The sequence below is a fragment of the Triturus cristatus genome, chromosome 4_2 (genome assembly GCF_964204655.1).
Source record: "Triturus cristatus chromosome 4_2, aTriCri1.1, whole genome shotgun sequence".
In the NCBI taxonomy this organism is placed as follows: Eukaryota; Metazoa; Chordata; class Amphibia; order Caudata; family Salamandridae; genus Triturus; species Triturus cristatus.
The window spans coordinates 698,350,213-698,377,622 of record NC_140586.1 but is presented as its reverse complement, the minus strand read 5'-3'; the positions used below and the strand labels follow the sequence as shown (position 1 = coordinate 698,377,622).

Genomic DNA, 27,410 nt, shown 5'->3' with positions numbered 1-27,410 from the left:
TTCTCTTGGAATGGAGACTGCATCAAGGACGACTCCTGCTGCTCCTTGTCTCGCCACTCTGCCTAGTCTGTGCTTTGCTCAGGTTCTCCAAAAGAACTGTGGGCATCAAGGGCAGCCAAAAAAATCTCCCTAGGAGTGAAAGAGTCACTCCCCTGCATCTGCAGGTACCACAACGAAGCCGACTGATCAGCTGCTCCTGTTGTCCTATGCACTTGCCAAGAATCAGCAACACAGGCAGTGGTTCTTGGCTCTCCAGAGGTCTGACCGGTCATCCCTGCAATTTTAAGGACAGTATTCCTCATCTAAGCGTCTGGGACCAAACCCCTGTTCATGCACGACCTTGAGTTGCCGTAGCCAAGGCTTGTTAGCTCTCTACTCCAGAGATCTTCGGGCAACAAGAAGCTCAACCTCCAGCATCTCACCCCTTGAATATCAGCGTCCTCCATGCATTGCTTGTATTGTGGGCCTCCATCTTTGGTGAGCTGCCTTAAGTCCTCTTGGATCTCCTCTGCCTTCGGCTGCGAGTCCTCTCGAAGGTCGTCTTTTGCTTCGGTGGGCTCCCCTGCTTGCTCAGAGCCTCATCTGACTCTGCTGCATTTGGTGAGTTCCATGGATCTTGCTGGTCTCAACGATTGCATCTTTTCCTCTCACACGCCATTTGCTGGTATTAAGGCTTGTTGCTGCTCCCACCGAACACCGACCACCTGGACACGGACACCCGGCATGGGACAGCTCATGTACGGCTCCTGGTCTTCCTCAGCGTCACCTGGTCCCCACAGCTGCAGCGACAAGGTTCACATCAACTTTCCTGAACTTCCAAACAAGTGCGAGCTTTGTGTCTCCATGCATCCTGGTCACCTCCGAGTGGCATAGACTTTCCACACTGCACACAGCCTCTGGGGGGGTTCGTGGGGACTTACCTTGGGTGGTTCCTGGTTCTCCCAGCGCCTCTGAGTTCTTTGGTCCATGTCATGTCCTCTTTGCAGTTCACATTCCACTTCTTTAGTATATAGTTTGGTTTCCCCTTGCAGACCAGTGTATATTCGTGCTACTTGCCTAATTTCGTTCAAGTATTCTTATGTGTATTGTTGATATCTCCAGCTAGGAGGTCTACCAATGTGATAGTGATTGTGTAATAAATACTCATTTTTTATTAACACTGTTGTTTTTTTTAGCTAACCTGCAATATTGTTTAAACGTGCTAAAACAAGCTGTTTTACACTCCAAGTTAAGCCTGAAGGCTGCTCTCCACAGCTACCACTGAGGGCAGTTAAGGTTTTCAAAGACCACTAAAATCACCATAAGGGTTGCCTGGATTAGTGCAAGGTGCAGCTCTCCTTCTTTAAGTGTGTACCATATACTAAGCCAGCCTCCTTACACTCTGCAGATCAATTCTTGGTCTCTGATATGAATAATGGCAGCCTGACCATGTGGTTCCTGCCCTTGAGAAAGGAACACATTCATTTCAGAGCCGATCCTTGTATGCCAGTTTTGTGGATTCTTCTGATGAGGGTGTTGTGGAAGAACGAGTCGAAGGTTGCGGTTAGGTCGAGCGGGATGGGAGCAGCTGTTTCTCCTCGGTCCAGGATGGTTTGAATGTCGGCGGTGGCCATGATGAGTGCTGTGGTTCTTGCTGAATCCTGATTGAGTGTTGTCTACAAGACTGAAGTTTGTGGTGGGTTGTGAGTTGCTTGTTGATTCTCAATCACCTGGGCTGGATAGGGGAGGAGGGAGATGGGTCATATTTCAAATAGTTTATTTGGGTCATCTGTAGGCTGCATGAAGATGAGGTTGATTTCTGTAAGTTTCCATTCATCCAAAAAGTGGCGTAAGTGATGAGGCGGTGTTGATGTGGGTCAGGTTGGTGCCATTTGGTCATGTTCCCAGGTTGTCGATGTAGTGGGGCATGGGTCCGTTGGTCCTGAGTGGATGGTCCGCATGATTGCCTCTATGTTGTTTCTGGTGAAGGTTGTCCATTCAGTCAGGTGGCAGTCTTGGTTAGTGGTGAGTAGGTTAGCAATGAGTTCTCTGGGATTGGCTTGGTGTGCGAAGTAGCAGTATTTGTTTACTGTGAAAAAAGTTGGATAGTGTGCCAGAGTTGTTGGGAGGCAGCTATGGGGACAGTGGCTCAGTGCGAGGTGAAATCCTTAAAGATCGAGAAAGTCTCCTTGCAGCTTTTGGGATCTTGCTTTAATGCGGTCCGCTAGTGCATTTTTCTTGGTGTCTCTAATTTGATGGTGATAGCGAAGTACAGCCTTAAAGGTAGCTCTGTCTGTTATGCCCTGGCTGGGTGTCCATTTCCTTTCCAGCTATTTACTGTGTCATTTGGTGTCTCTGAGGTCTTTTGTGTACCAGCTGGCCTGCTTTTTTGATCTACTATGTTGGGTTTGATGGGTGCAAAGGAGTCAGTGAAGTTCTTGATCAAGTTGTTGAAGTTGTTTATGTCCTTGTCGACGGCGTCTGTGGGGATAGGTTGATCCGTGCTGAGGGCATTGAGCCAGTATGCTTCTGTGATTTTGCCCCAGCTGTGGCCTGAAATGCTGAACCTGAGGGAGGTGTTGACTTAAGGGGTTTTGATTTGGAAGTGGATGATGGAGTGGTTGGACCATGTGAGTGGTGTGGTAGAGTTGTATATGATGCTGTCGCTTGTGGTGAAAATGGGGTCCAGTGAGTGTCTCTAAGAAACTGGCTCTATATATACTGCACCAAAGTGAGGTACAGTGTGTATAGAGTCCAAGGGTCTGCAGAGATTAAAGTTAGATAGAACCTTACTCTCTAAAGTGGTAGCTTGGCCGAGCAGTAAGGCAGTATCAGAGGACAGTATTAAACATTTGATGTACACACTCAGTCAGCAAATGAATTCACACACTCAAGAACTGAACTCTAGGCCAATTGTTTTTGTATAGAAAAAAGACACTTTTATTTCTAGAACTAAGCAAGCCTGGTACAGGTAAGCATATAAATACTTTGCAGTAGTAAATTACCAGTATGAACTCAGTTCAAAATTGCAGTATAACTTGAAATGATTTTGGTTACAGTTTAAGTAAGAGGTTTGCAACAGTTAGCAGGAGGTATAGTACAGTTGAATGAATGGGCTTTTTAAGAAAAATGCAATTAATTACTTTTCAGATTACTTTTGTTTACACAGGGCTAGATCCTAGATTCAGCACTGGGACATTTCCTGAAAACAGTAGAGTAAATTTGTTTTAGTTAGAGGTACGATTTTTAAAGAATATTATTGTATTTCAAAAGTTGACACAAACTTTTTCACATAGAATCACCAATGTTATCCTATGGGAGGAAATTCACTTAGCAGTAAGTTACTTTAACAATACTTTTCTTACTCAGTGCTTGATACCTAGATTCAGCACTGGGACATATCCTGAAAACAGTTGAGAAAATGTGTTTTGGTTAATTGGGTGATTTTTAAGGAATATTCTCAGTTTTCAAAAGTCGACACTTAGAAACTTTTTGGAATAAAAAGTGTCAGTGTTATTCTAGGAGGAAAAACAGGTTGTCAGTTTCCAGGTAGGTAATCAGTCCCAGGGTCAGTGCTGCACTCTTGTTGCACCCCCAGTGGCACAAGGGCAGCCGGGTGCAGAGTCTTGAGGGCCAATGTTATCCCATGGAGGTTAGGGGGGCTCCGGTTGGTGGCTGATGGCAAGCAGGCCATGGGATTGTGAGAGCAAACCTCCTAGGGTTAAGCTCAGGGCAAGTTGGAGACCAAGTTAGCACCAAAGGGGCACCCTCGACGGCACAAGGGCGGCCGTGCAGGGTGCTGTTTTGAGGCCGGATGCATTGTTGATTTCTATGGCGATTCTCCGGGACAAAGAGAAACTGCAGGCTCGGGGACAAGGCTCTTCCAGGAGTGACCACCACTTTGAGGGGTAAGTTGGGATCTTGAGGGTTGGTTAGGCACCGCTGGGTTGGGCACACAAGGCCGTGGGGCGTCGGGTGCAGGGGTGCCTTGGGACATCGGATTTTCTAACCCGCTCTGGTCACGGTTGGGGGGGTCCTCTGGATTGAGGCTGCAGGCGTCATCAGGAGGCTTGAGGCAGGTCAGGGGCCACTGGATCTCGGGTCAGGATCGCCGGGGGGCCTCCTCGTGGTATTTGTCCACTCGAGCTCGGGCCGGATTCGGCGGGTGCAGAGTGTGCGGGATTTGCGGTTCCTGGCTGGCACCAGAAGATGCAGTTCAAACATGTCCGGTGTTCACGGGAGAAACAGCTTGGAAAGTGAAGGAAGGCAGGTCCTTCTGGGTTATTGAGGTTGCTGTCTGCTGGATATGCCAGGGTTTTGCAGGAGCAGGTTCGAGGGAAGACAGGCCAGTAAGGCTGAGGCCAAGTCAGTGGGCGTCGCCCTCTTGTTAGCTCTGCAAAGCTTCTCGTCCTTCTCTGCTTTTTCTTGTGGTTGCTGGATCTGAGGAAGGAAGGTTCAGGGTGCCCCTAAATACTACATTTAGGGGCGTTACAGGTAGGTAAAGGGCAGGGACCAATGGGTCCCTTCCCTGGGGAGGGTACACCCCCTATTCTGCCACTCTCCAGTGGGAGGGGGGCAGGAGCCTGTCCCTGGTTGGCTGGGTCCCCCCATCCTCAAGATGGCGGGGACTCGAGGTTGTGCTTCACCTCGCCTCCCCCACCTTAGGGGTGGAGGTGGCAGAGGTGGGCACTTGTTTTTCCCGCCGGTTCTCCCGCCCAAAGTGGGGGGTAGAACCAGTGGGGACCAGTTGCTGAAAGCAGCAAATAGTCGGGAGAGGCTCGCTGCCTTTGAAGATTCTCCTTCGTGAACCCTGCTTGGCACCTCGTCCCAGGATGTGCATTGTTTCAGGTCCCCGAGAGCAGCAAGCTCTCAACCCAGGGGTCCAGAAACATGTCTGGTGGTGGCAGCCTTCGCAGCCACTCAGTCTGGTCACTGGACGTAGGTCGAGATTCAGGGGGCATCTCTAAGTTGCCCTCTGTCGTGCATTTTACATTAAATCCCGCACTGGCATCAGTGTGGGTTTAATGTGCTTTGAAGTTTGATACCAAACTTCCCAGTCTTCAGTGTAGCCATTATGGTGCTGTGGAGTTCGTAATGACAAACTCCCAGCACCATATACTATTAATGGCAGCACTGCACTTACAGTGCCCAGGAATGGACTTGGGCACTGTAGGGGTACAGGGCTCATGCACCTGTACCCTCACCACTGGCATAGGGCACCCAGCTAGAGGGGTGACTGATTTATGCCAGGGCAGTGGTTTGTGGGCATGGCACACAGGGATGTGTGCCATGTCGACTCTTCACTTTGTTCTGCACCAAGGCACACAGTCTGCAAAGGCAGTGTGTGTGTGTCAGGGGACAGGGCCTCTAAAGGTGGCACAATAAGTGCTGCGGCACTTAGGGGCTTTTTCTGGTCACAGTGTCCTGGGTACCTGTGGTACCATTTACCAGGGGCTGACCTATGGCCAGAGATGCCAATTGGGTTTAGGCTTCAATGCAGTTTCAGGGAAGGAACACAGGCCTTGGGCACCTGATTGGCAGGAGTCCAGGGCACAGTCAGTCAAAGTACATCAGCAATTCAGCAAAAAGTGGGGGCATACCATGCAAGAAAGAGGGCACTTTCTCACAGTGTTCTGCAAAGTGTGTTGGTTCTTGGACGAGCTGGGTGAGTCTGATGTTGCTCAAGCTTTTGAGGAGTGCTGTGAAGCAGGGGTTGTTTCAGTTTTCCAGGTTAAAGTTGAGTTCACCGAGTAGAATGTGTGCTCTGGAGTCGATGGTGGGGGTAGCGATGAAGTTGGTGATGAGGTTGGTAAAGGTGGATCGTAGTCTGGGTGTTCAGAAGGAAAGTGTTCCTTTCAGGGTGAAATTTTCAGAGATTTGCAGCTTGGAGTGCAGGTGTCCATAAAAGGGGGGCGTTCTCTATGGATTTTGTTCATTTGATGGATACCTTGTAGATGATAGTGAGTCCTACGCTTGGCTTGTGAAAGTGGTCCTGCTGAGCGATCTTGTAGCCATATGGGATAGCCGTGATGTCGGAAGAAGTTGAGGCGTTGAGCCAGGTCTCTATGATGAAGAGGATGTTGAGTGCGTTGCTACTTAGCAGGTCTCATATTTCAGCTGTGTGTTTCAGTGATTGTTTATTGAGATGCATGCATGCAAGTGGGTGTTGAAGTGCGAGTTTGCTATGGCATGTGTTGTAGGCTGTGGTGTAGGTGTTGTTGGTGCATGTGTATTGGGAGGGAGTGTTGAAGGTGTTAGTATTTGTGTAGGTGGGTGGGTGGCTGCTGGACACCCGACATAGGGAGCAGGTGAAAGCTCCGACCATGCTGTGAGGTGCGGCATGAAAGCAGTTGGGGCAACGGCATCTGGGGTCTAGCATCCTAGGTAGTGCTGTGGAGTATCGCTGTGCAGTGATGGGACTACGGTACCTGCTGCTGGGTGCAGACTGGCCCGACTTCAGTGCCCTCTGTGTGTCCGTGTTGAACCTGCCATTAAGTAGGTCCTGGGAGTGGGGAGGAGTGCAGGGTGCCGTGATGTCATTACCTGTGGTGATGGGAAATGATGTCCTCTTGCAAATCATTTGCAAATCATAACCTGGATAAGACTAAGGCTGGCACCACAGATCGAAAATCTGAATTTCTAGTCAGTATTTTGTTTAGCCACAGATACAAATTATTAACGGCAGAATGACCAATGCACCTACAATGTAGTTTATAGACAGTGAATGGGATAACATGCCAGCTGACCAAATCCTATGACTTGGAATGGCTGACTGGGATCCTCTTTAAAGATTATGAAGCAAAAGTACTACAGTTTATTCTTGTAGGTGCCCCGGGTATGAGCTGAGCCAGCAAAACAATGTACTGTGGTGCTGAGAAAGAGGCATCAACTTTACTACTTTATTGGACTACAAGCTGTTTTCTCTTGTGAGCAATGTAGTAACCATTCTCCTATCAGTAAGTTTTTTTAGTAACAATTAATTTGAGGCTAGATTTGCACCCTAGAAAAGGCTCAGTCGTAACTCGTGCTGCTGGGGTGGCCTTCCATTGCTGGGGTGGCCTTCCATGCAAGTTTTTCTCTTTTCCCCACCTCAAGACAGCCCCTAGGAAGGAATCTCAAATGCGCACAAGGGTTGGCCTGCCATCAAGACGAGATTCTCCAGTGGCATCTTGGCTCCGAGCCAGAGACATTTCAAGTTGGGCCCAGTCGATGTGAGTCTGACACAGGGGCATCAGGTTACTATTCCAGAAGGCTGAAAACACCTGCTCACTCTCTTATCTGGTTTTGCCCATATTCAATTTCCAAGTTTAAAGGCAGCCTAGATCTTGCATCATACTTTATTTCCTTCATTTAAGCTTGCTCTGGCCTGCAATCTGCAAGTTCGCTAGCACCTGGCAGGTCCGTGCTGCATTTCTGTTATTGGGCTCATCATATCACCCTTCACAGATTTCTACTGACCCAGTCACCGCGGAGGGCTCCAAGCTGTAAATCTTACTTCGGACTTGCATCATATCTAATAGACATAATAACCCTCTACAAGAACCACTGTGTGTCTGTAAACTGGAATAAGGGTGTGAGTACCCTCCACATAAGGAATAAAGATCTAGGAGCCCCATGATTGACTTGTACAGAGTTTCCTGTTGTACTAACCTTTGCCTCCATACAGAAGGAGACAATAAAAGATGTGTTTTATTCATTTAGTTTGTACTATTCACTGTGTGATGTTAGTGTGGCCACGAGTGTACTGAACAAGGTGTTGGCTTCTCTTTCAATTGTCTCCAGATTAATTTGGCCACAGCGTTTCCATCTCTCTGTAGCAGTATAATCTTTGTCCTTCCATAACACTCCCATTAGGCACAATTTGAGGGCATTGGGAGCCAGAGACAGAAGTCTCTCTGAAGTACAAGGCCAGTCTTGTGTCAGGGTGTCCCTTTCTATTTCCCTTGAGAAGTCGCTCACACAAGGTACTAAGGCTGTCCTCTCTTTAATTCCCATGTTTTGGATGTCTGCAAGTAGATGGCTCCCAGAACCACCTCTCCTGTCTACTTTCCCTTGAAGTACACTCAATTTGATCCATAGATAATGGATCATGAGAAACTAGCCTAAGTCAACAGAACGTGGGTTCACCAAATTGGTGGGCCTCAACAAAGAAAAGAAAAATGCTTTTCTAGAGTCCCCTCACTCACCCAGGGTTGCCCATAGGCGACATGCTTCATCATTGGGGCCATCCCAAGAATCTACTGCTTGGGGCGTGCTACGACTTGCGAGATTCACGTAGGAGCACTTTTTTGTGTGAAACTATGTGTTGTGCAGTGTTGGGGAAGTGGTGTTTGTGTTAGTTAAAAATACCTAACTAGTGAGTTAATTTATTCCTACTCCTAGCTGGTAAGATAAAAAGGGGTTAATAACAGGAAAAATATAACTGTTATGTAGTTATATTGCCTATTATTTTGTCAACATGTTTAGAGGTATCCCCTAATCTCTTCTTCAGGACAGCGTGGGATCCAGCCCCACGTGTACCACTCCGTGCAGAAACCTAAATTAAGGTGAAAAATTAGACTAATAACGTGCGCCTATTGAGCGCACTTGGTTATATACATACGGTTATTGATAAACACGTAGTATCTATATTAGAGAAAAAGAAATGCAGGTTAGAAAAATACATCCTGCCTCAATGGGCATGTGCTGGTATTCGCGTTTTGGCACACTCATCTGGTCAGTGCCTTTCAAAATAAAATAAGAAAGTGATCTAATGTTATTAAAAAGGAACAGTTAGTAGTGCTCGTTTTCATGTTGTTATCACACAAATCTCCAGTCTAGAGAAAACGGAACTGGTTACAAAAAAAACACCTTTTAAAAACCACCACCTTTTAAACCAGTTCTGTTTTCTCTAGACTGGAGATTTGTCTTTTAATAACATTAGATCACTTTCTTATTTTATTTTGAAAGGCACTGACAAGATGTGTGCCAAAACGCGAAGTTACCTACTTGTATAACGATATATCTGTAAGAGACATTAGTTAGTGATAGATTCCTTACCTTAGAATATCCCCAGGCGTCAGACTGGATCCAGAAAGATTTCGTCAGCACTACCCCTGCGCGTCGGAAGGAGTCATCGTACGGTTCCACGTACGTCGTTGGCGTCGTAGAAGCTGATATGACGTCGCTAGAGCTACTTAGACGTACCCAAGCACTCTGACATCAGTTCTGTACACAAACTTTACGCGCTAGGAATAGAGAGCCATGCAAGATACTAACCACTGGTGCATTGGAACTAGGGCCCTGAAAGGGATGACCTTAACCCTAGAAATCAATTCTTAGAACGGGGAGGATAGGTGGGGCGGTAAGGAATCTATCACTAACTAATGTCTCTTCCAGATATATCGTTATACAAGTAAGTAACTTGTGCATCTGAAAGAGACACGTTAGTGATAGATTCCTTACCTTAGAATAGATACCCCAGCAATACCAACCCCGGCGGTGGGTCTGCGAACAAAGATCACACCAGAAGGTCACGGAGAACAGAACGGCCAAAGAAGCAGTCTCTCCGGATTTGACTGTCAAGGCAATAACGCTTAGTAAAAGTGTGCCCACCTGGCTGCTTGACAGATGTCTTGCAGGGGGACACCACGTCCCAATGCAGTAGTAGCTGCTGTCGCCCTGGTAGAATGGGCACGCAACCCCACCGGGGGTTCTTTTTTAGCCAAAGAATAACAGGCTTTGATACACAAGATAGTGTACAGCCCAGCCTTTCTTGGCGCCTACTTAGCCAAGAAAGAGCTGGTGATCCACCCGGAACTGTTGTGTGCGATTCAAATAAAATGAAAGCGCATGTTATGGGTCCAGACGATGGAGCCTCTCTTCCTCTCTGGAAGGGTGCGGAGGCGGAAAGAAAGTGGGCAAGGTGATAGTTTGCCCAATGAGGAAGGCAGTGACAACCTTTGGCAAGAAGGAAGGCCGAGTGAGAAGCACAACCTTGTCCGGATGAACCGACAGAAAAGGAGGCTTACAGGAAAGAGCCTGGAGCTCACTCACAAGCCTAACGGAGGTGATGGCAAACAGGAAAGCAGTCTTCAAAGTTAATAAATGAAGAGGACAGTTGTGAAGCGGCTCGAAAGGAGCGCACATCAGAAAAGTAAGAACCAGATTTAAGTCCCACTGCGGCATCACAAACGGAACAGGAAGGAAAAGGTGAGTAATGCCTTTGAGAAATCTATTAACAGGGGACTTGAAAAGAGAGGGCTGATCAGGAAGCCTGAGAAAGGCTGAAATTGCAGAAAGGTAGCCCTTAATAGTGCCCAGAGCAGAGCCCTGCTGGGCCAGAGAAAGAAGGAACAAAAGGACCTCTGAAAGAGGGACAGAAAGGGGATCCACAGCCTTTACTGTACACCATGCCACAAATTTGTTCCACCTGCAGGCATATACCGATTTAGTGGAGGGACGCCTGGCTGCCAAAATGACATCACAGACTTCAGGAGGCAAGTCAAACGGAATCAACTGTCGCGCTCAATCTCCACGCATGTAGGTAGAGGCTGGACAGGTTCGGGTGGAGGACCGTCCCCTGTTGTTGCAACAGAAGATCCTCCCGAAGAGGCAGTTGGATCGGAGAATCCATGCTCATACTGAGTAGCTCGGGATACGAAACTCTTCTAACCCAGTCCGGGGTCATAAGAATGACTTGGGCCCGGTCGCGCTTGATCTTCTTCAGCACTCTGGGTAGAAGTGGTATAGGCGGAAAGGCGTACAATAAACTGCAGCTCAACTTGTGATGAAAAGCGCCTCCAAGCGAGTGCCGCCTTGGAAATTCCAACGCGCAGAAGTGATGACATTGCGCGTTCTTTTCGTGGCGAATAGATATAGCCAAGGCTTTCCCCACTGTTGAAAGAGTCCACCCGCCACCTCCGAGTGAAGATGCCATTCGTGATCCATCAGGCACCGGCGGCTGAGTTCGTCCCACCCTGGCATTCAGAGAACCTGCCAGGTGTTGAACCGTCAAGGAAATACCTTCATGTTCCAGCCATGTCCAGAGGCGCAGAGCCTCCTGACATATGGTCCACGACCCCACCTCGATTGTTGCTATACCACATGGCGGTGGTGTTGTCCGTGAACCTGCACCACCCTCCCCTTGCCAGGGGGAAGGAATGCCTTCAGTGCAACAAGGATCGCCCGAAGCTCCAGAAGGTTGATATGGAGCAGGGACTCCGCTGGAGACCAGAGGCTTCTGATCTCCGCCTCTCCGATGTGGCCACCCCATCCCAGGAGGGACGCACCCGTCACCACTGTGTGCTCCGGCTGGGGAAGGGAGAGGGATCTGCCGCTGACCCAATGTTGATTCGTGAACCACCACTGCAATTGTGCAGTGCCCTCCGAGATCTGGACGTAGTCGGACAGGTTCCCCTGATGCTGCACCCACTGGAACTTCAGGTCCCATGGTAGAGCCCGCATATGCCATCTGGCATGGTTGGTTAGCAGGATGCAGGAGGCCATGAGGCCCAGCAGCCTCAAGGTCATCCTGACCAAAACACAGGACAAGGGCTTAAAGATCGGAATCATAGCCTGAATGTCCCGGATTAGCTGTTCGGGAGGATAAACCCGAAACTGTGACGTGTCCAGAACTGCTCCGATGAAGAGAAGCTTCCGAGAGGGAATCAGGTGACACTTCGGCACGTTGATGGAGAACCCCAGCAAATGCAGGAGGTCAGTCGTAGTCTGGAGGTGGGAGAAGACTGTTTGGGGCGAGCCCGCCTTCAACATCCAGTCGTCAAGATAGGGGGAAGACTGAAACCCCTGATCTGCGCAGTTGAGCTGCAACCACCGCCATCACTTTGGTGAACACCCGAGGGGCGCTGGTAAGGCCAAAGTGGAGCACGGTGAACTGAAAATGCTCCTGTCCTACCGTGAGTCGCAGGTAACGCCAGTGGGCCGGCAGGACGGGGATATGAAAATACGCGTCCTGCAGGTCCAACGCTACCATCCAGTCTTGCAGGTCGAGGGCAGACAAGACCTGAGCAAGTGTGAGCATCTTGAACTTCTCCTTCCGGAAGAAACGACTGACGTTCCAAAGGTCTAAGATAGGACGCAGGCCTATGTCCTTTTTTGGAACCAAGAAGTAGTGGGAGTAACAACCACAACCTACTTTTGGCATCGGAACGTGCTCGATGGCCCCTTGGCCAAGAGGGCCGTAACTTCCTGCTGGAGAAGTGCCAAGTGATCCCCCGACATGCGGTGATACTGAGGTGGCATGGCTGGGGGTTCGTCCCAAAGGGGAGGGAGTAACCCCTCCGGGCAATTTGCAGAACCCACCTGTCCGATGTGATGGTGCGCCAGTGGTGGAGGTGATGGCGAATCCTGCCACCCACTGGCGTCTGGTGGGCCTGAAACACCAGACTAGGAAGGTATGGAGGCAGGGGCAGCAGGGGGGTGGTTGACTGACCTGCACGCTGGCCCTGTGACCCGCCTCTACGGGTCCCACATCCACGGCTGCGCTGAGACTGTTGCTCTGTAGGCCTGTGGCTCTGAAACTAACGTGCTTGGGCGCCCCTTCCTTGACCAAGAAAGGAGCGAAAAGCAGAAGTGGAAGGAGTGCGTGTGGCCGAAAGGCCTAAAGATTTGGTTGTAGCCCGCGAGTCCTTAAAACGCTCCAACGCGCAATCCGCCTTATCGCCAAACAAGCGAGTGCCATCAAAGGGCATGTCCATCAATGTGTTCTGGACATCCCCAGAAAAGCCAGTCATTCTCAGCCAGGCGTGGCGGCTTAGCGCCAATGTCGTGGAAATCGCCCTCCCCAGCGAGTCAGCAGTGTCAAGACCACTACGGATCGTGAACTTGGCTGTGTCTCTCCCCTCACCAACAGCTTGGGAGAGTACTGTCTGAGCCTTCACCAGACACTGAGGCAGCACTTGCGCAACCGTATCCCACACAGAATGGAAATAACGGCCCAAGAGACATGCGGTGTTCACAGCGCACAGTCCTGAACTGGCGGCAGCGAAAATCTTTTTCCCAAACTGCTCCAGTTTCTTAGATTCCCTGTCCGGTGGTGTGGAAGGGATCGTGCTCGGGGACACAGAGGCCTGGACAACCAAGCTCTCAGGGGTGGGGTGTTGGGTAAGGAAAAGGGGGTCGCCCGGGGCCGGGCAATGGCGTTGGGCCACGTTCATATCCACAGGAGCCCCTGTGTTGGGCCTGAACCAGGTGTCCAAAAGAACATCCGAGAGTACATCATTAAAGGGCAGCAACGGCTCCGTAGAAGAAGACGCCGGCCAAAGCACCTCTGTCAGGATGCGAGTCCTGACGGCCACAGTAGGAAGCTCGAGGTGGAGAGCCTCGGCTGCCCTATGTAACACCATAGAGAAGGAACCACCCTCCTCCGTAGCCATGGTAGAAGGAAACAGTGAGCCAGGTTCAGGAGTATAATCCTGGTCACCTTCATCGCCCAGATCCTCATCCCAGTCCGGGTCTAACTTGCATTGTGCTGCGAGAGGGTCCTCAGACCCCTCAAAGCTCTCCCCGTCCTCCACAGCCTGCCGAACAGGTGGAACATAAGGAGGTGGTTGAAGAAAGGGATAGAAATACCCAAACGGCGTCGGAATTGTCGTCGGTCGACACCCTTCCCGCCCCGGGGAGGAGGCCATGGACGGCGTCAGCCGACACCGGTGGCGGCGCCGCCCTTGTCGGTGGAGGTCGTCCTGAGCCAACAGACATGGACGGGGATCCATGCGTGGCTCCATGGGGGTCTCTCGGCGTTGAGACCGAAGTTGTTGACGATGTCGGGGCCGGAGCCAGCGACGTTGAAGAACGAGGACCCCCAGTCGGGCTCGCGGGGCCCGAAGGCGCACCGGCAGGGCCGGACGGTCCAAAGACATGTGCCATTGCTGACAGGAACTCCTGCAGCTGGGCTAGAGTCGCCGATGGATCCGGAATGGGCGGGTAGGTCATCGGAAACTGCGGAGGTGACCGGCTAGGGGAAGGCAAAGAGCGACGGTGCTTCTTCGACTTCTTGAGCTTCGCCTTACCTGACTCCGAGTGCGAAGACCTGGAATGGCCTCTAGCCACTTTTGGGACCTCTCCCGCAAGGTTTTCGGACCCATGGCCCCGCAGTGGGAGCACGACTCAGAGTCGTGGTCACGCCCCAGGCAGTAAAGACACTCACAGTGCGGATCCGTCACCGACATCGTGCGGGGACAAGCTGCGCAAGACTTTAAACCGGGCATCCCTATGCACCTAGAGAGTAAGTATTAAAAAAACAGAGACAAAAGTCCCCAAAAACTCAGTCAAAAAATGACTGAGGGTACCGCTCTCTATGGATCTGCGCTTGCTGGCGCAAAAAAAGGAAGACCTGACGTCAGCGCGCGTGGGTGGGTCCAAGTAGCTCCAGCGACTACGACGCCAACGATGTATGCGGAGCCGTATAACAACACCTACCGACGCGCTGGGGTACTGCTGACGAAAACTTTCCGGATCCAGTCTGACGCCTGGGGCTATTCTAAGGTAAGGAATCTATCACTAACGTGTCTCTTTCAGATAAAGGAAAGTAACTTTTCCTTCCTATGGATATATCTTTCTGCAGACTCCCAAATCCGCACCTCTCAGGGAGGTGGGCTTGAGCAGTGACAGTTACCCTAGATATTCAGGTAACATAGCTCTGGCAAAGTACCCAATTAGTAAATGATTTATTTATAAATCCACCATGAGCCAAAATTTTCCTAAACTCTTACTTACTGGAAAATCTTGGGCAATACAAAACATTCAGCAGCCAACGTGTATTTCAAAGAAAGGGGAGGGTGGAGGGGATAGGGGTAGGGCAAAATGGCGTGAGTGTGAAATGAAAAGCACAGTGTAGCAAGACCCATCTGTGTGACCTATAGGAACTCCAGCAGGGAAGGAAATGTCAATGTCTGCGTCTTACAGGCCAGGGAGGCTAAGTTCAAGTTGATCTTTTTTGTCACTGTGATGTGCATTGAGCATGGTACGCTGACGTCATAGTGACAAAAGTGAAAACCATTGGGCATCAACTGCTTTCACGGTCATCTGCGCTGAGGGGTCATGCATTTGCCCCCAAACACTGCTCACTGCACAGGACACCAGGGAGGTGAGAGCAATACCCCCTCTGAAAGTATGGGCAAGTGCTACCTTCAAAACAAAAAGTAAAGTCCTTCTGTACCCTTAGGGGACAAATGGGGGTGGTATACCCCCAATCTCCCTCCCCATCCCCGCCACCGCCCACACCAAAAGCTCATTATACATAATGGAGGGAAAAAAAGGGGGGGGGTAATTCATTGGGCCAGGCCCCCACACCAAAACAAGCCTGCAACAGGCTTTCTACCATAATCCCTTAACTCCTCAGGGCTTAAACCAGATAGGTAGCAGAGATATCAATAAAAACAAGTTTTGGCAAAGCAGATCGGTCTAGTCTTCGAGCCTTATTGGCTCTGGCAAAGCCTTTTGTTGATACGCAATAATATCGGCAAAAATGGCAGCTGAAAAGCCATAGTAGCACATTCTTGATCCGGCAAAACATTTGTTCTCCTGTTCATTTACACCAAAATAATGAAACCTTAAATCAAGCCTGAAGCTTCTCACATGTTTCCCAATCTCTGTCAGAGGTTTATCACCTAAACATCATTACACCACTTGCCACCCACCTCATAATATCCATTTAAGGGCTGGCCTGGAGATCATGGGGAGATAAAGCCATGTAAACTCTACACTAACCAGAGCATGTCTGCTATTCATGCCTATAATTCTACAACTGGCCTTGTATGCAAATATTACCCACAACAACAGGCTATGAAACTTTGCTGACCACCATGTATGACACCAAACACTCCAGGCATTCAATGGTAGTTTGCATGTGCTCCGAACTCTGTTACAAACACCTTACTCAAAAGCACATATGTAGTGACAAATCTGGACAAAATGTGAACAAGCCCATACATCAAACATCCTCGCACAAATATCACACTACTTTCAGGCACCCACCAAGCACCTAGCTAGCCTAGGACTGCTCGACTGTCTGCTATATCGGCAACAAAATCTCTACCAAGTACACTTGAACACGGTCGCCAAAGAGATAGTAAGCAGCCAGGCATTTAAGGACTGAATATGTACAATCATATAAACCCCATACACCATCCAACATAGGTTACACACTACACAACTTCATGGTAGTCATTAATCATCAGAGCTGTTGACTGTTCGTAAGCATTAGCTGGCCAACAAAGAGCTTTGACATAAAGATGGGAAACAGTTGCAAAAGAAAATAAGAGGATAGCTATGGCTGCAAATTCATTCAGAGCATAGCATTCAAGAAATACATGGTTAAAAAAAATTGACTATCTGATATTTCAAAATTCGAAACACTTATGGTTACAGTAAATTACATTTAGTACAAACCTAATTGCTGGCTTCGTAACTGCAGGCAGGTGACGAGAAGAGACAAAGCCTCTCCTGCAATAATAGCATCTTTGGTGGATACAGACTGTTGTCTGACACAGACACCTGCATGCAGTGATGTTGCTTCCCCTTCGCTTCCAGAGCTGCAGTTACTACCTGTTTTTCAAATGAAAACAAAAAACATAATGAGTTTGAGAAGTAGTGTGCTAAATGAGCGCAAATCTTCCAGCAAGTTCCTCACAGGTTATTTCCAAATTTTAAATGTGATATTGTCGGATACCAAGAAATTTAGAATTCAAGAAAACTGGCTTAGGGCTATGAGCCTAGCCATCACTGGATCCAACAACATAGTAGTAACTGGTGCAGACTTTGCTAACTTGCTCACTTTCAAATATAATCCAATAATTGAGGACTACGAAACTCAGATTATAAAAAGCAGAACTGAAACAGCAGCTTGCTATACACATTTTGCTGTATTATAGTCTATGGAATACTGCAGGGTGATAATTAGAAGAGGCACATTTTTTGTATCCAATTGAGTATATTGGGAGGTAATTACATGCATTTATTATCCTTTCATTTTGAGGCGTTCTTACTCAAATTTCACAGTGCCCTTTTTCGTTCTAGAAGTACTCTTCTTCTAAATAAAAAGCAGTATTTGTAAGATGACATTCTTAAAGCGGCTCCTTAGAGGACTTTGGTTTAAATAAAACAGTTTTGTAAGCCAGACTCTGGAGTATCTATAATTATATTCTCTATTTCTGGCGATTGTCTCAACATTCTCCGTATGAAGCTGATGTGTATAGTGACAACAATACCAATCTCTGATGTAACAAAATGTGTCTATAGCCTCCCCTCTTCATTTTCTGGCCTCCCTGATATCCTAAGATAGGGTTCATGCTTGATACACACAGATGTCAGATACAGACAACAATGATGATGATGATGATGATTGTACTTATAACACACGTGCTACAACACCTGAGACAACTCTAAAATCTTCAACTCCGTATTCTGCAACCTTTAAAATTTTGTTTCCCATCTTATTCCTCTCAATACTTCATTGTCTTAAATTTATTTTATAACATTTGGTCCACCGAGCCTATAATTTTACTACTTTGTCCAATGTTTAAGCTCTATGACCACTCTGTGCAACAGAGTCTGCTTTATAATTCAAATCATGTCACAAATGGATACAATAAAGAGTGCAGGATCTATAAATATTCCAGCTTCCCCTTGCACTTACAACCCCCTATTTCGTCAGGATGGACTAACATACAGAATAAATCATCACTGGAATGCGTCAATCTTGTATGGAATGTTACAAAATGTTATGCAGGCATTTAGGCTAATCATAGTCAGTGTTGTCTCTCCATTTCCTAGAAACTAGGGGAATGCACTTTGCAAGGGATGTCTTAAACCTTTGACACATAGGTAGAAGTCACGAACTTGCAACGCAAATTAACACTATTTGCCATGTTAGTTATTATCTCATGGCCAAAGATATCAGTCTGTAGCTAGCACTTTATGGAGAAGGACAACAATGTAGCTGGTATAGGCATACTACTGACATTCCATCAGCTCATTATATGAATCCTGTTAAAGTACTGATGAAATGCATTGAACTGGCCTGTGGATAAAAACAGCAGACATGCAAATATTTTTCTCGAGTAGGCACACTTCACTGCTGAATATCAAACTAAATCTTTGAACATTGTGTTTGCTCAATCCTTCATTAAATTAATGTTAAGCAGTTAAAACGGGAACTCCAACAATGGATTGATGGAATAAACGATTGGATTGATGTAAACCATTTCCAGTCCATTGAGCGCAGCACACCCCCCTCCCTCCCCCCCCGCGTTTACCTCTCTAGACCGGGACCAATAAGAAAACACACTGGATTAGAAAACAAGTAACACCACACACTGTCATAGTCATTTAGTACTTTATACAGGCCCCTGACAAAATTGGGAGAGTCTCAAAACAGATGGACTCTTTCAGGGTAGTCTTCTGAAAAAAAAAGTTAAGTATGAGGCAGAAGAAAAAGTTACAAACCTTCGGTAATGTTCTATCTAGCTGCAGATACCTCATCTTTTGAATATTCACCAGGTTTCAAACTGGATCCAGAAACCTTCAGTTGTTTCTCGGCATGCCGTAAAGTGGTGCCACGCAGCTCCACACTGATGCTGTTCCGTTCCGGAAATGAAGTGTAGGACCCATAAAGGTGCCACACATGTGCATTGACATCAGCTTCTTTCGAGGCTGTTCATGACCCTAGACACAGAGCGAACTGGTCAGGAGAAGTGTGCAGATTCCTAGACTTGGAATCTTATTAATGGATGAAGTCCATTCACAGAATGGGGGGGAATGGGAGAGCCTGTGAGGAATCTGCAGCGAGTTAGTGTCTCTAACAGAGAGAGCATTACTAAAGGTAAAGAACTTGTTCTTTTGATAGATTTTCCTAGCTGCAGATTCTTCACCTATTGGAGGAGTGTCTATGAAAGTGCTGCACAACTGAGTGGGCAAAATGCCCCTCTGCGAATCTGACTGTCCCGACAATAGTGCTTCCTGAATGTATGGAGGGACGCACATGTAACTACCTGGCAAATGTCTAGGACAGGGACTCCGCTTGCTAATGTAGTGATAGCAGCTTAGGCCCTGGCAGAATGAGTACGCAGTCCTTCCGGAAGATGCTTTTTAGTCAGTGTATAACACATCCTAAAGCAGAACCCAATCCAGAGGTAGATGGTTCTCTTCTGCACATCCTTTGCTTTTTTTGTCCCAACGAACCGCATATAGAGCCGATTGTCCACCTGGTGTTCTTTGGTACGATTTACACAGAAACTCAGTGCTTTCTTGGGGTCCAAATGCGGGAGTCTCTCCTACATCCTAGAGGGGTGAGGAAGAGCACAGAACACCAGCTTGATAGTGGAGAGTTGTGAAGTGGTTTGAACAGAGTGCACATCAAGTAAGTAAGGACCAGATTAAGGTCCCATTTGTGCATCACAAAACAGAAAAGGTGGAAACATGTCGAAGCCCTTTCAAAAATCGCATCATAACTGGTGACTTAAACCAGGAGGGATAATGTGGCAATTGTAAGAAGGCTTAAAGGGTGGAAAGATAATATTTATATGTGCCCAAAGTAAAGTCTAGCTGGGCAAGAAACAAATCGTACAAGAAAACGTCAGATGATTTGGCCTGGAGTTGATCAATCTGGCATGTGCCACACCAAACCACAAATTTGTCCTAACAGGCATATACAGTTTTAATCAAGGGACGCTTGGCTGCCAAAATGACATCAACCACCTGCAGAAGAAGGTCACAGGTTTTCAGTTGCCCACCACTCAGTCTTGGGGTGCAACAGAAGATCCTTCTGGAGGGGCAGCCTGATCAGAGAACAGATGCTAAAGCTTAGACGCTGTGGGTACCAAACTCGCTTTGCCAAATCCAGAGCCACTGGGATGGCTTGGGCCTGGCCGTTCCTGATTTTCTTGAGAATTTGGGTCAGGAGTAGTATTGGCGGAAGGGCATACAGTAGTCCAGAGTTCCACTCGAGGCAGAACACATTTCCAAGTGAGAGATGCCTTGGAAGCTCCAATGAGCAGAAGTGCAGACATTGCTTATTATCTGCAAAGGCAAACAGATCTAGTCAAAGTTCTACTCATTTGCGGAAGAGACCTCTGGCCACTTCCAGGTGTAAATGCCAGTGATGATCTGCTAGGTGCAGACAGCTGAACTCTTCGGCTCTGGCATTAAAATATTCTGCCTAATGGTTTATAACCAGGAAAATTCTTTGGTGTTTCAGCCACTTTCAGAGGGGCAAGGCGTCCTGGCACAGGGTCCGTAACCCCACCCTGCCCTTTTTGTTGCAGTACCACATGGTGGTGGTGTTTTCCGTGAGCACCTGTATCAATCTCCATTTGATGGATGGAAGGAAGGTTTTCAAAACCATGCTGATGGCCCTCACTTCGAAAAGGTTGATATGGAGTTGGGACTCCATCAGAGGCCGCTTATCTCCACCTTTCTCAGGTGGCCGGCCAAGGTCAGAAGGTACGCATCTGTCACTACGGGCAGCTATGGGTGTGGATGGGAGAGGGGTCTGCCGCAGGCCTAATCGTGATCCAGCAACCACCATTGCAGATCCCTTGCAGTCTCATTGGAAATCTGAACGAGATTGGATAGGTCCCCTCAATGTTAGGCCCATTGCGACTTCAGATCCCACTGCAGGGCATGCATATAACACCTAGAGTGTTTGAACTGCAGGATGCAGGAGGACATAAAGCCCAGCAGCCTTAGAGTCTACCTCACTTAAATCCATGACCAAGGCTGAAAGATCGGGATCATAACCTGACTGCCCTGAACTCAATTTCGGGGGAACGGCACAAAACTAAACCGTGTGCACAATGGTTATGATGAAGGGGAGCATCTGAGAAGAGACATCAAGTGTGTATTCGGCATGTTAATAAAGAGCCTCAAACAGGTTTGCTGTACTCTGGAGATGACGGCTGACTAGGGCAAGCCCATCTTCATCAGCCGGTCATCGAGATAGGGGAAGACTGGCACCCCTGACCTCTCAGGATGTGCTGCCACCACTGCCATCACGTTCATAAACAACCGAGGGGCACCTGTGAGACCAAAAGGGAGAAAAGCAAACTGAAAATGCTCCGGTCCCAATACAAACAGCAGGTAACACTGGTTGGCTGGCAGGACAGGTATATGGAACTAGGGGTCCTTGAAGGTCCAACAGTACCATCCAGTCTCTGGGGTCGAGGGCAGGCAAGATCTGGTCCAATGTGAGCATTTTGAATTTCTCCTTCTGGAAGAAGGAATTGAGAGGGCAGCAAGTCTAAAATAGGTTGTAGGCCTCCATCTTTCTCGGGCACCAGAAAGTAGTGGGAATAGCAACCACGACCGATTATGGCACAGGCAGCCTCTCAATAGCCACATTGGCCTAAAGGGTGAGCACTTACTGCTACAAGAAAGAGAGATGGTCTATTATTCATTGGGGGGGACGTAGAAAGGTGAAGCATTGAGTAAAGATCGGGCAAGGCATAGCCCCTGCGAACAATCTGAAGAATGATCCTGTCTGATATTACTGCCTGTCAGCCCAGGGTGGCTGTGGTCCTGGAAGTGCATGCTAAAGAGGTTTGGGAGGTGGGGCTGCAGGAGGGAAGATAGAATGAGCAGCATGTTGACCTTGGCAATGCAAAACTGCTGGGTTACTTGTGGAGGCTGGACAGACTGGCGGTAGGGGTCACCGTGGCCAAAGCTACAAAAGGAGAGATGGAACTGTTGTGGTGGGCAAGGTGGGGCACAAAGGCACAAAGAGTGTCCAGTAGTCCTGCTTAACTTATATGATAAAAAGTGATATCGGCATTCTCTACAAAGAGGTGAGTCACATCAAAGGGTAGATCCATCAGGGAGAACTGGACATCATCTGAGAACCCAAGTTGTCAGCAGACACACATGGGGGCGAATGGCAACAGAGGTGCCTATGGCCCGCCCAATTAAGTTGGTGGTGTCCAAGCCACAACGAATCATGAACTTGACCGCATCTTAGCCATCTTGAATCGCCTGAGCGAGAACCGGTCGAAGGTCTATGGGGACACTAAGGAGGATTTATGCCACTACATCCCAAGGCTGCATGCTACTAAATCCCAAGGGGGTGGGAGAATCAGCCTAACAAAACTGGCATTAATGGATCGGAGGGCCAGGCTGGTAAACGCTAATTTTTTGACAAACATTTCTAAGAAAAACGAGCCACTCATAGAAATGTGCACCACCATGCTGTCCGTGAAGGGTACTATGAAAAAAAAGCAGGGCTGTCTGGAGCAGGGCGATGGTGCTTGGCAATCTGTTGAATGACTGCAGGACCGGAGCAAGGTTTAGCACATACTTCCTTTAAGGTATCAGTCAGTGCCTTGTTAAATGGAAGCAGGCGCTCAGAAGATGTCTGCCCTGTTTGAAGGAATACTGCAAAGATATTGGACTTAACCTCCATGGTGAAGGTCAAGGATTTCAGTCAGCCTACGCATCACCATGGCATAGGAGGCAGACTCCTCAGTTGCAGATCAAGGGGTCGAGCGGAGACCTGTTTGAGGGGAGGTATCAAGACCACTGCCTTAGGTATTCATACCAATTATCCTTGCAGGGTTGAGTGAACCCATTACCCTGGTCACAGTCATTGTCGGAGTCCACCCCACAAAGGGAATGTCAAGTGTGTTCTGTCCCTTGTGGAGGTAGCAAATCAGGTGGGGTAAGAGGTGTCTCGGGTCGAATGTGGTTGCCTTCAACCGAGGTAGGACCAGCGTTGTATAGAACAATCGGGAGATCCTCTTCGTGAGTAGATGGAGTCGACATTGATGCCGGGGGCATCATGGGTCGTGGCACCAGAAGACAAGTCCTAAGTGGAGTTCGAGGCAAGATGGGCTCAGAGGATCCAACGGGCACCAATGGGGAACGCATCTTCGGTACTCCAGATGAAGTCTCTCAATTCCTTGGGGCCCCAAGGTGCACCAAAGGAGTTGGTAGGGATCCAAAGAGCTGGGGAAAGACGACGCAGAACTCTTTGATCTGGTGTGCTGTGGCAGGTCTGGGGATTCTGGGTTACGAAGGAACCAACTGTGGGATTGCCCCGGGGTTGGGTGACTTAGGGAGCGAGATCGAGATGAGGGCCGCCGCCCCAGCCTGCTCATGACAGCAGCGCAAGGGAGCAGAATCCAAATTCAATTTCTTGATGATTCTTTCTAAACTTACTTGATGATTTCATCGGTGAAGATCGACCTCTCGGGCGGCCTCTATGACTCTGGGAACGGGAGAGGACTCTAGAAGCTGACCGTGACTTGGAACGGTTCCGACAAGGAGTCTTTTTGTGCTTGGCAACATAGAGCTTCACATCGCAGTCCCTGATGGCCTTTGGCGTACATCAACATGCAGTCTCTGGAGGCTTTGGAGTCGACCCCAGACACCACAGGCATATCTGGTGGGGATCTGTCACAGACATTTGTTTGCAACGGTTCCTACAGAGCTTGAAACCTGTCATTTTTGGAAATGACATTCCCTGCACACTGAAATGCGGTAAGGAATCTATACCCAATATATGTCTCTTACAGATATATCGTTACCGAAGGTAAGAAACTTGTTCATCTGAAAGAGACTATTAATTATAGATCCCTTACCTTATAATAGATACCCCAGCAATACCAACCCCGGAGGTGGGTCTGCGAACCAAGTTCACACCAGAAAATCCTGGACAACAGAACGGCCAAAGAAGGCTTCTTTCGAGACTTGAGTATAAAGGCAATAATGTTTAGTGAACGTGTGCAAAGATGCCCACGTGGCTGCCTGGCAGATTTCACTAAGGGGGACTCCACGTCCCAAAGCAATAGTAGCTGCCGTTGCACTTGTGGAATGGGCGCTCAGTCCTACTGGAGGCTCCTTTTTCGCCAAGGAATAACATATCTTCATGCAAAGGACGATCCATCTAGAGATGGTCCGTGTTTGCACAGTCTGACCTTTCTTGGCACCCACATAGCCAACAAAGAGTTGATCGTCCAACCGGAATTGTTTTGTTTGATCCAAATAAAAGGATAACACACGTTTTGGATCCAGATGGTGGAGTTTCTCCTACTCCTTGGAGGGATGCGGGGGCGGAAAGAAGGTGGGCAAAGTGATGGTCTGTCCTATGTGGAAAGAGGTAACCACTTTGGGAAGAAAAGAAGGTCTTGTTCCAAGGACAACCTTGTCCGAATGAACAGCAAGGAAAGGAGGTTTAGAAGAAAGATCCTGAAGCTCACTCACCCTGCAAGCAGAGGTGATGGCAATCAGAAAAGCAGTCTTTAGAGTCAAGAGTCTGGGAGGACAATTATGTAGTGTCTCGAACAGAGCACACATAAGGTAAGTTAAGACCAGATTTAAGTTCCACTGGGGCATTACGAAGGGAATAGGAGTAAAGAGATGAGTAATGCCCTTTAGAAATCTATTTACAATAGGGGACTTGAAAAGAGAAGGCTAATCAGGAATGCGAAGGAAGGCCGAAATGGCCGAAAGATAGCCTTTAAGGGTGCCCAGAGCAGAGCCCTGCTGGGCCAAAGAAAGAATGAAGCAGAGAACCTCTGAAAGAGGGGCAGAAAGGGAATCCACACCCTTTGCTGTGAACCATGCCACAAAATTGTTCCATCTACATGCGTATACCGTTTCAGTGGAGGGACGCCTGGCTGCCAAGATGACATTACAGACTTTGTGTGGAAGGTCAAAAGCTGTCAACTGTTGCCGCTCAATCTCCACGCACGGAGGTGGAGGCTGGAGGGATCAGGTGGAGGACCGTCCCCTGTTACTGCGACAGAAGATCCTCCCGAGGGGCAGTCTGATAGGAGGATCGACACCCATGTTCAAGAGCTCAGAATACCAGACTCTTCATGCCCAGTCCGGGGCCACAAGAATGACTTGGGCCCGGTCGCGCTTGATCTTCTTCAGCACTCTGGGCAGAGGTGGTATAGTCGGAAAAGCATATAGAAGACCGCAACTCCACTCACGACTAAAAGCATCGCCAAGCAAGTGCAGCCTTGGAAATTCCAACATGCAGAACTGCTGACATTGCGCGTTCTCTTCGGTGGCGAACAGATCTAACCAAGGCTCTCCCCACTGCTCAAAGAGATCTTGCACCACCTGTGAAGACACCATTTGTGATCCATCATGCACCTGCAGCTGAGTTTGTCTGACCTGGCGTTTAGGGATCCTGCTAGGTGTTGTACCACCAGGGGCAAGCCCTGATGTTCCAGCCATGTCCAAAGACGAAGAGCCTCCTGGCACAGGGTCCACGACCCCACCCCGCTCTGTTTGTTGCAGTACCATATTGCGGTGGTGTTGTCTGTGAACACCTGCACCACTCTTCCCTTCACAGAATGAAGGAATGCTTGCAGTGCAAGACGGATCGCCCAGAGCTCCAGAAGGTTGATGTGGAGCCCAGACTCCACCGGAGACAAAAAGCTTCTGATCTCTGCCTCTCCCATGCGGCAGCTTCATCCCAGAAGTGACGCATCTGTCACCACTGTGAAGTCTGGTTGGGGAAGGGAGAGGGATCTGCTGTTGACCCAATCTTGGTTCGTTAGCCACCACTGCAATTGGTGTGGAGTGCCCTCCGAGATCTGGGCGCAATCGGAAAGATTCCCCGGATGGTGAGCCCACTGGAACTTCTGGCCCCACTGCAGAGCACGCTTATGCCACCTGGGATGATCCACCAGCAGGATTCAGGAGGCCATGAGGCCCAGCAGCCTCAGGGTCATTCTCACTGAAACCCGGGATCGAGATTAAAACATCGTAATCATAGCCCGAATACCCCGGACTCGCTGCTGGGGAGGATAGGCCCGAAACTGCGCTGTATCTAGAACTGCTCCGAGGAAAAGGAGATTCTGAAAGGGAATCAGGTGTGACTGCGGTACGTTGATAGTGGACCCCAGCAAATGCAGGAGGTCCGCCTCAGTCGGGAGGTAGGAGACGACAACCTGGGGTGAGCCCGCCTTCAACAGCCAGTCGTCAAGATAGGGGAAGACTGAAATCCCTGAGCTGCGACCACTGCCATCACTTTCGTGAACACCCGAGGGGCGCTGGTAAGGCCAAAGGGAGCACATTAAATTGAAAATGCTCGTGTCCTACCGTGCACCATAGGTAACACCTGTGGGCCTGTAGGAAGTGGATGTGGAAATAGGCGTCCTGCAAATCCAACGCTACCATCTAGTCTGCAGGGTCGACAGCAAGCAGAACCTGAGCCAAAATCAACATTTTGAACTTTTCCTTCCGGTGGAAGCAGTTGACGTCCCTGAGGTCTAAGATAGGATGCAGGCTTTTGTCCTTCATGGGTACCAGGAAGTAGTGGGAGTAGCAACCACGACCTACTTCTGGCACAGGGACGTGCTCGATTGCTCCCTTGGCCAAGAGAGCCGCAACTTCTAGGGGGAGAAGGGCCAAGTGATCATCCGACATGCAATGGAATGTTGGTGGCATGGATGGAGGGGTCGTCTTAAAGGGGAGGGAGTAACCCCTTCATGCTATCTGCAAAATAAACCTGTCCTAAGTGATGTTTTGCCAGTGGGGGAGGTGATGGCAGATCTTGCCGCCCACTGGCAACTGGTGGCCCTGAAAGGTCAGACTAGGAAGGTTTGGAAGCTGCTGCAGAGTGGGCTCAGACCCGCGGCGCTGGGTCCCACGTCCCCGGCCGCGCAGAGGCTGGCCAGCTCACTCAGGCCTGTGCCTCTGGGTGGAACGAGGTGGGGCACCCCTTCCGTAGCCACAAAAGGGGCGAAAAGCAGACTGCGCGGGACGAGAGGTGGTAGCGAGGCCCAAGGATCTGGCCGTAGCCCTAGAATCCTTGAAGCGCTTGAGCGCGCTGTCCGCCTTGTCACCATCGAAGGGAATGTCCAAAAGGGTCAATTGGACATCACCCGAGAAGCCAGTGGACCTCAACCAGGGCTACTGACGTTGAAATCGTCCCGCCTAGCGAGTCGGCGGTGTCCAGCACACCTCGAATGGCGAACTTCGCTGCATCTCTACCCTCTGCGACTGCATGGGAGAGCTCGGCCCGGGCCTCCTCGGGGCACTGTGGCAGCCGCTGCGCAACCATGTGCCACACACAGTGGGTGTAATGGCCAAGAGACAGGAGGTGTTCACCGACCGCAGTCCTAACCTGGAGGAAGAAACATCCTCTTCCCAAGATGTTCCAGCTTCTTGGATTCCCTATCTGGGGGAGCAGTAGGAAATGTGCCTTTGGATGTGGAGGCTTGCACCACCAAGCTCCCAAGGATAAGGTGTTGGGAGAGGGAAATGGGGTTGCCCGGGGCTGGGTGTGGCATCAGGCAATCATCCTATCCACAGGAGCCCCTGTGCTGGGTTTGGACCAATAGCCTAGAAGGATGTCTGTGAGGGCCTCATTGAACGGCAGCAGGGGCTCCAAAGAGGCTGCTGCCGGTTGAAGCACCTCAGTCAGGAGGTTGGTCCTGACCGCCACTGTGGGAAGATCGAGGCCCAAGGCCTCAGCCGCCTTG

The 27,410-nt window shown here is 49.1% G+C and overlaps 1 protein-coding gene across 4 annotated transcripts in view; it reads right to left on the bottom strand.

The window, feature by feature from the left end:
• USP24 (ubiquitin specific peptidase 24) overlaps positions 1 to 27,410 on the bottom strand; it is a 2,082,369-nt gene that overhangs the window by 1,308,178 nt on the left and 746,781 nt on the right. For all 4 annotated transcript variants that reach the window (XM_085602520.1, XM_085602518.1, XM_085602517.1 and 1 more), the window contains exon 35: positions 16,372 to 16,527. In XM_085602520.1, coding sequence (XP_085458646.1) covers positions 16,372 to 16,527 — 156 coding nt within the window. The remainder of the gene's footprint in view (positions 1 to 16,371; positions 16,528 to 27,410) is intronic.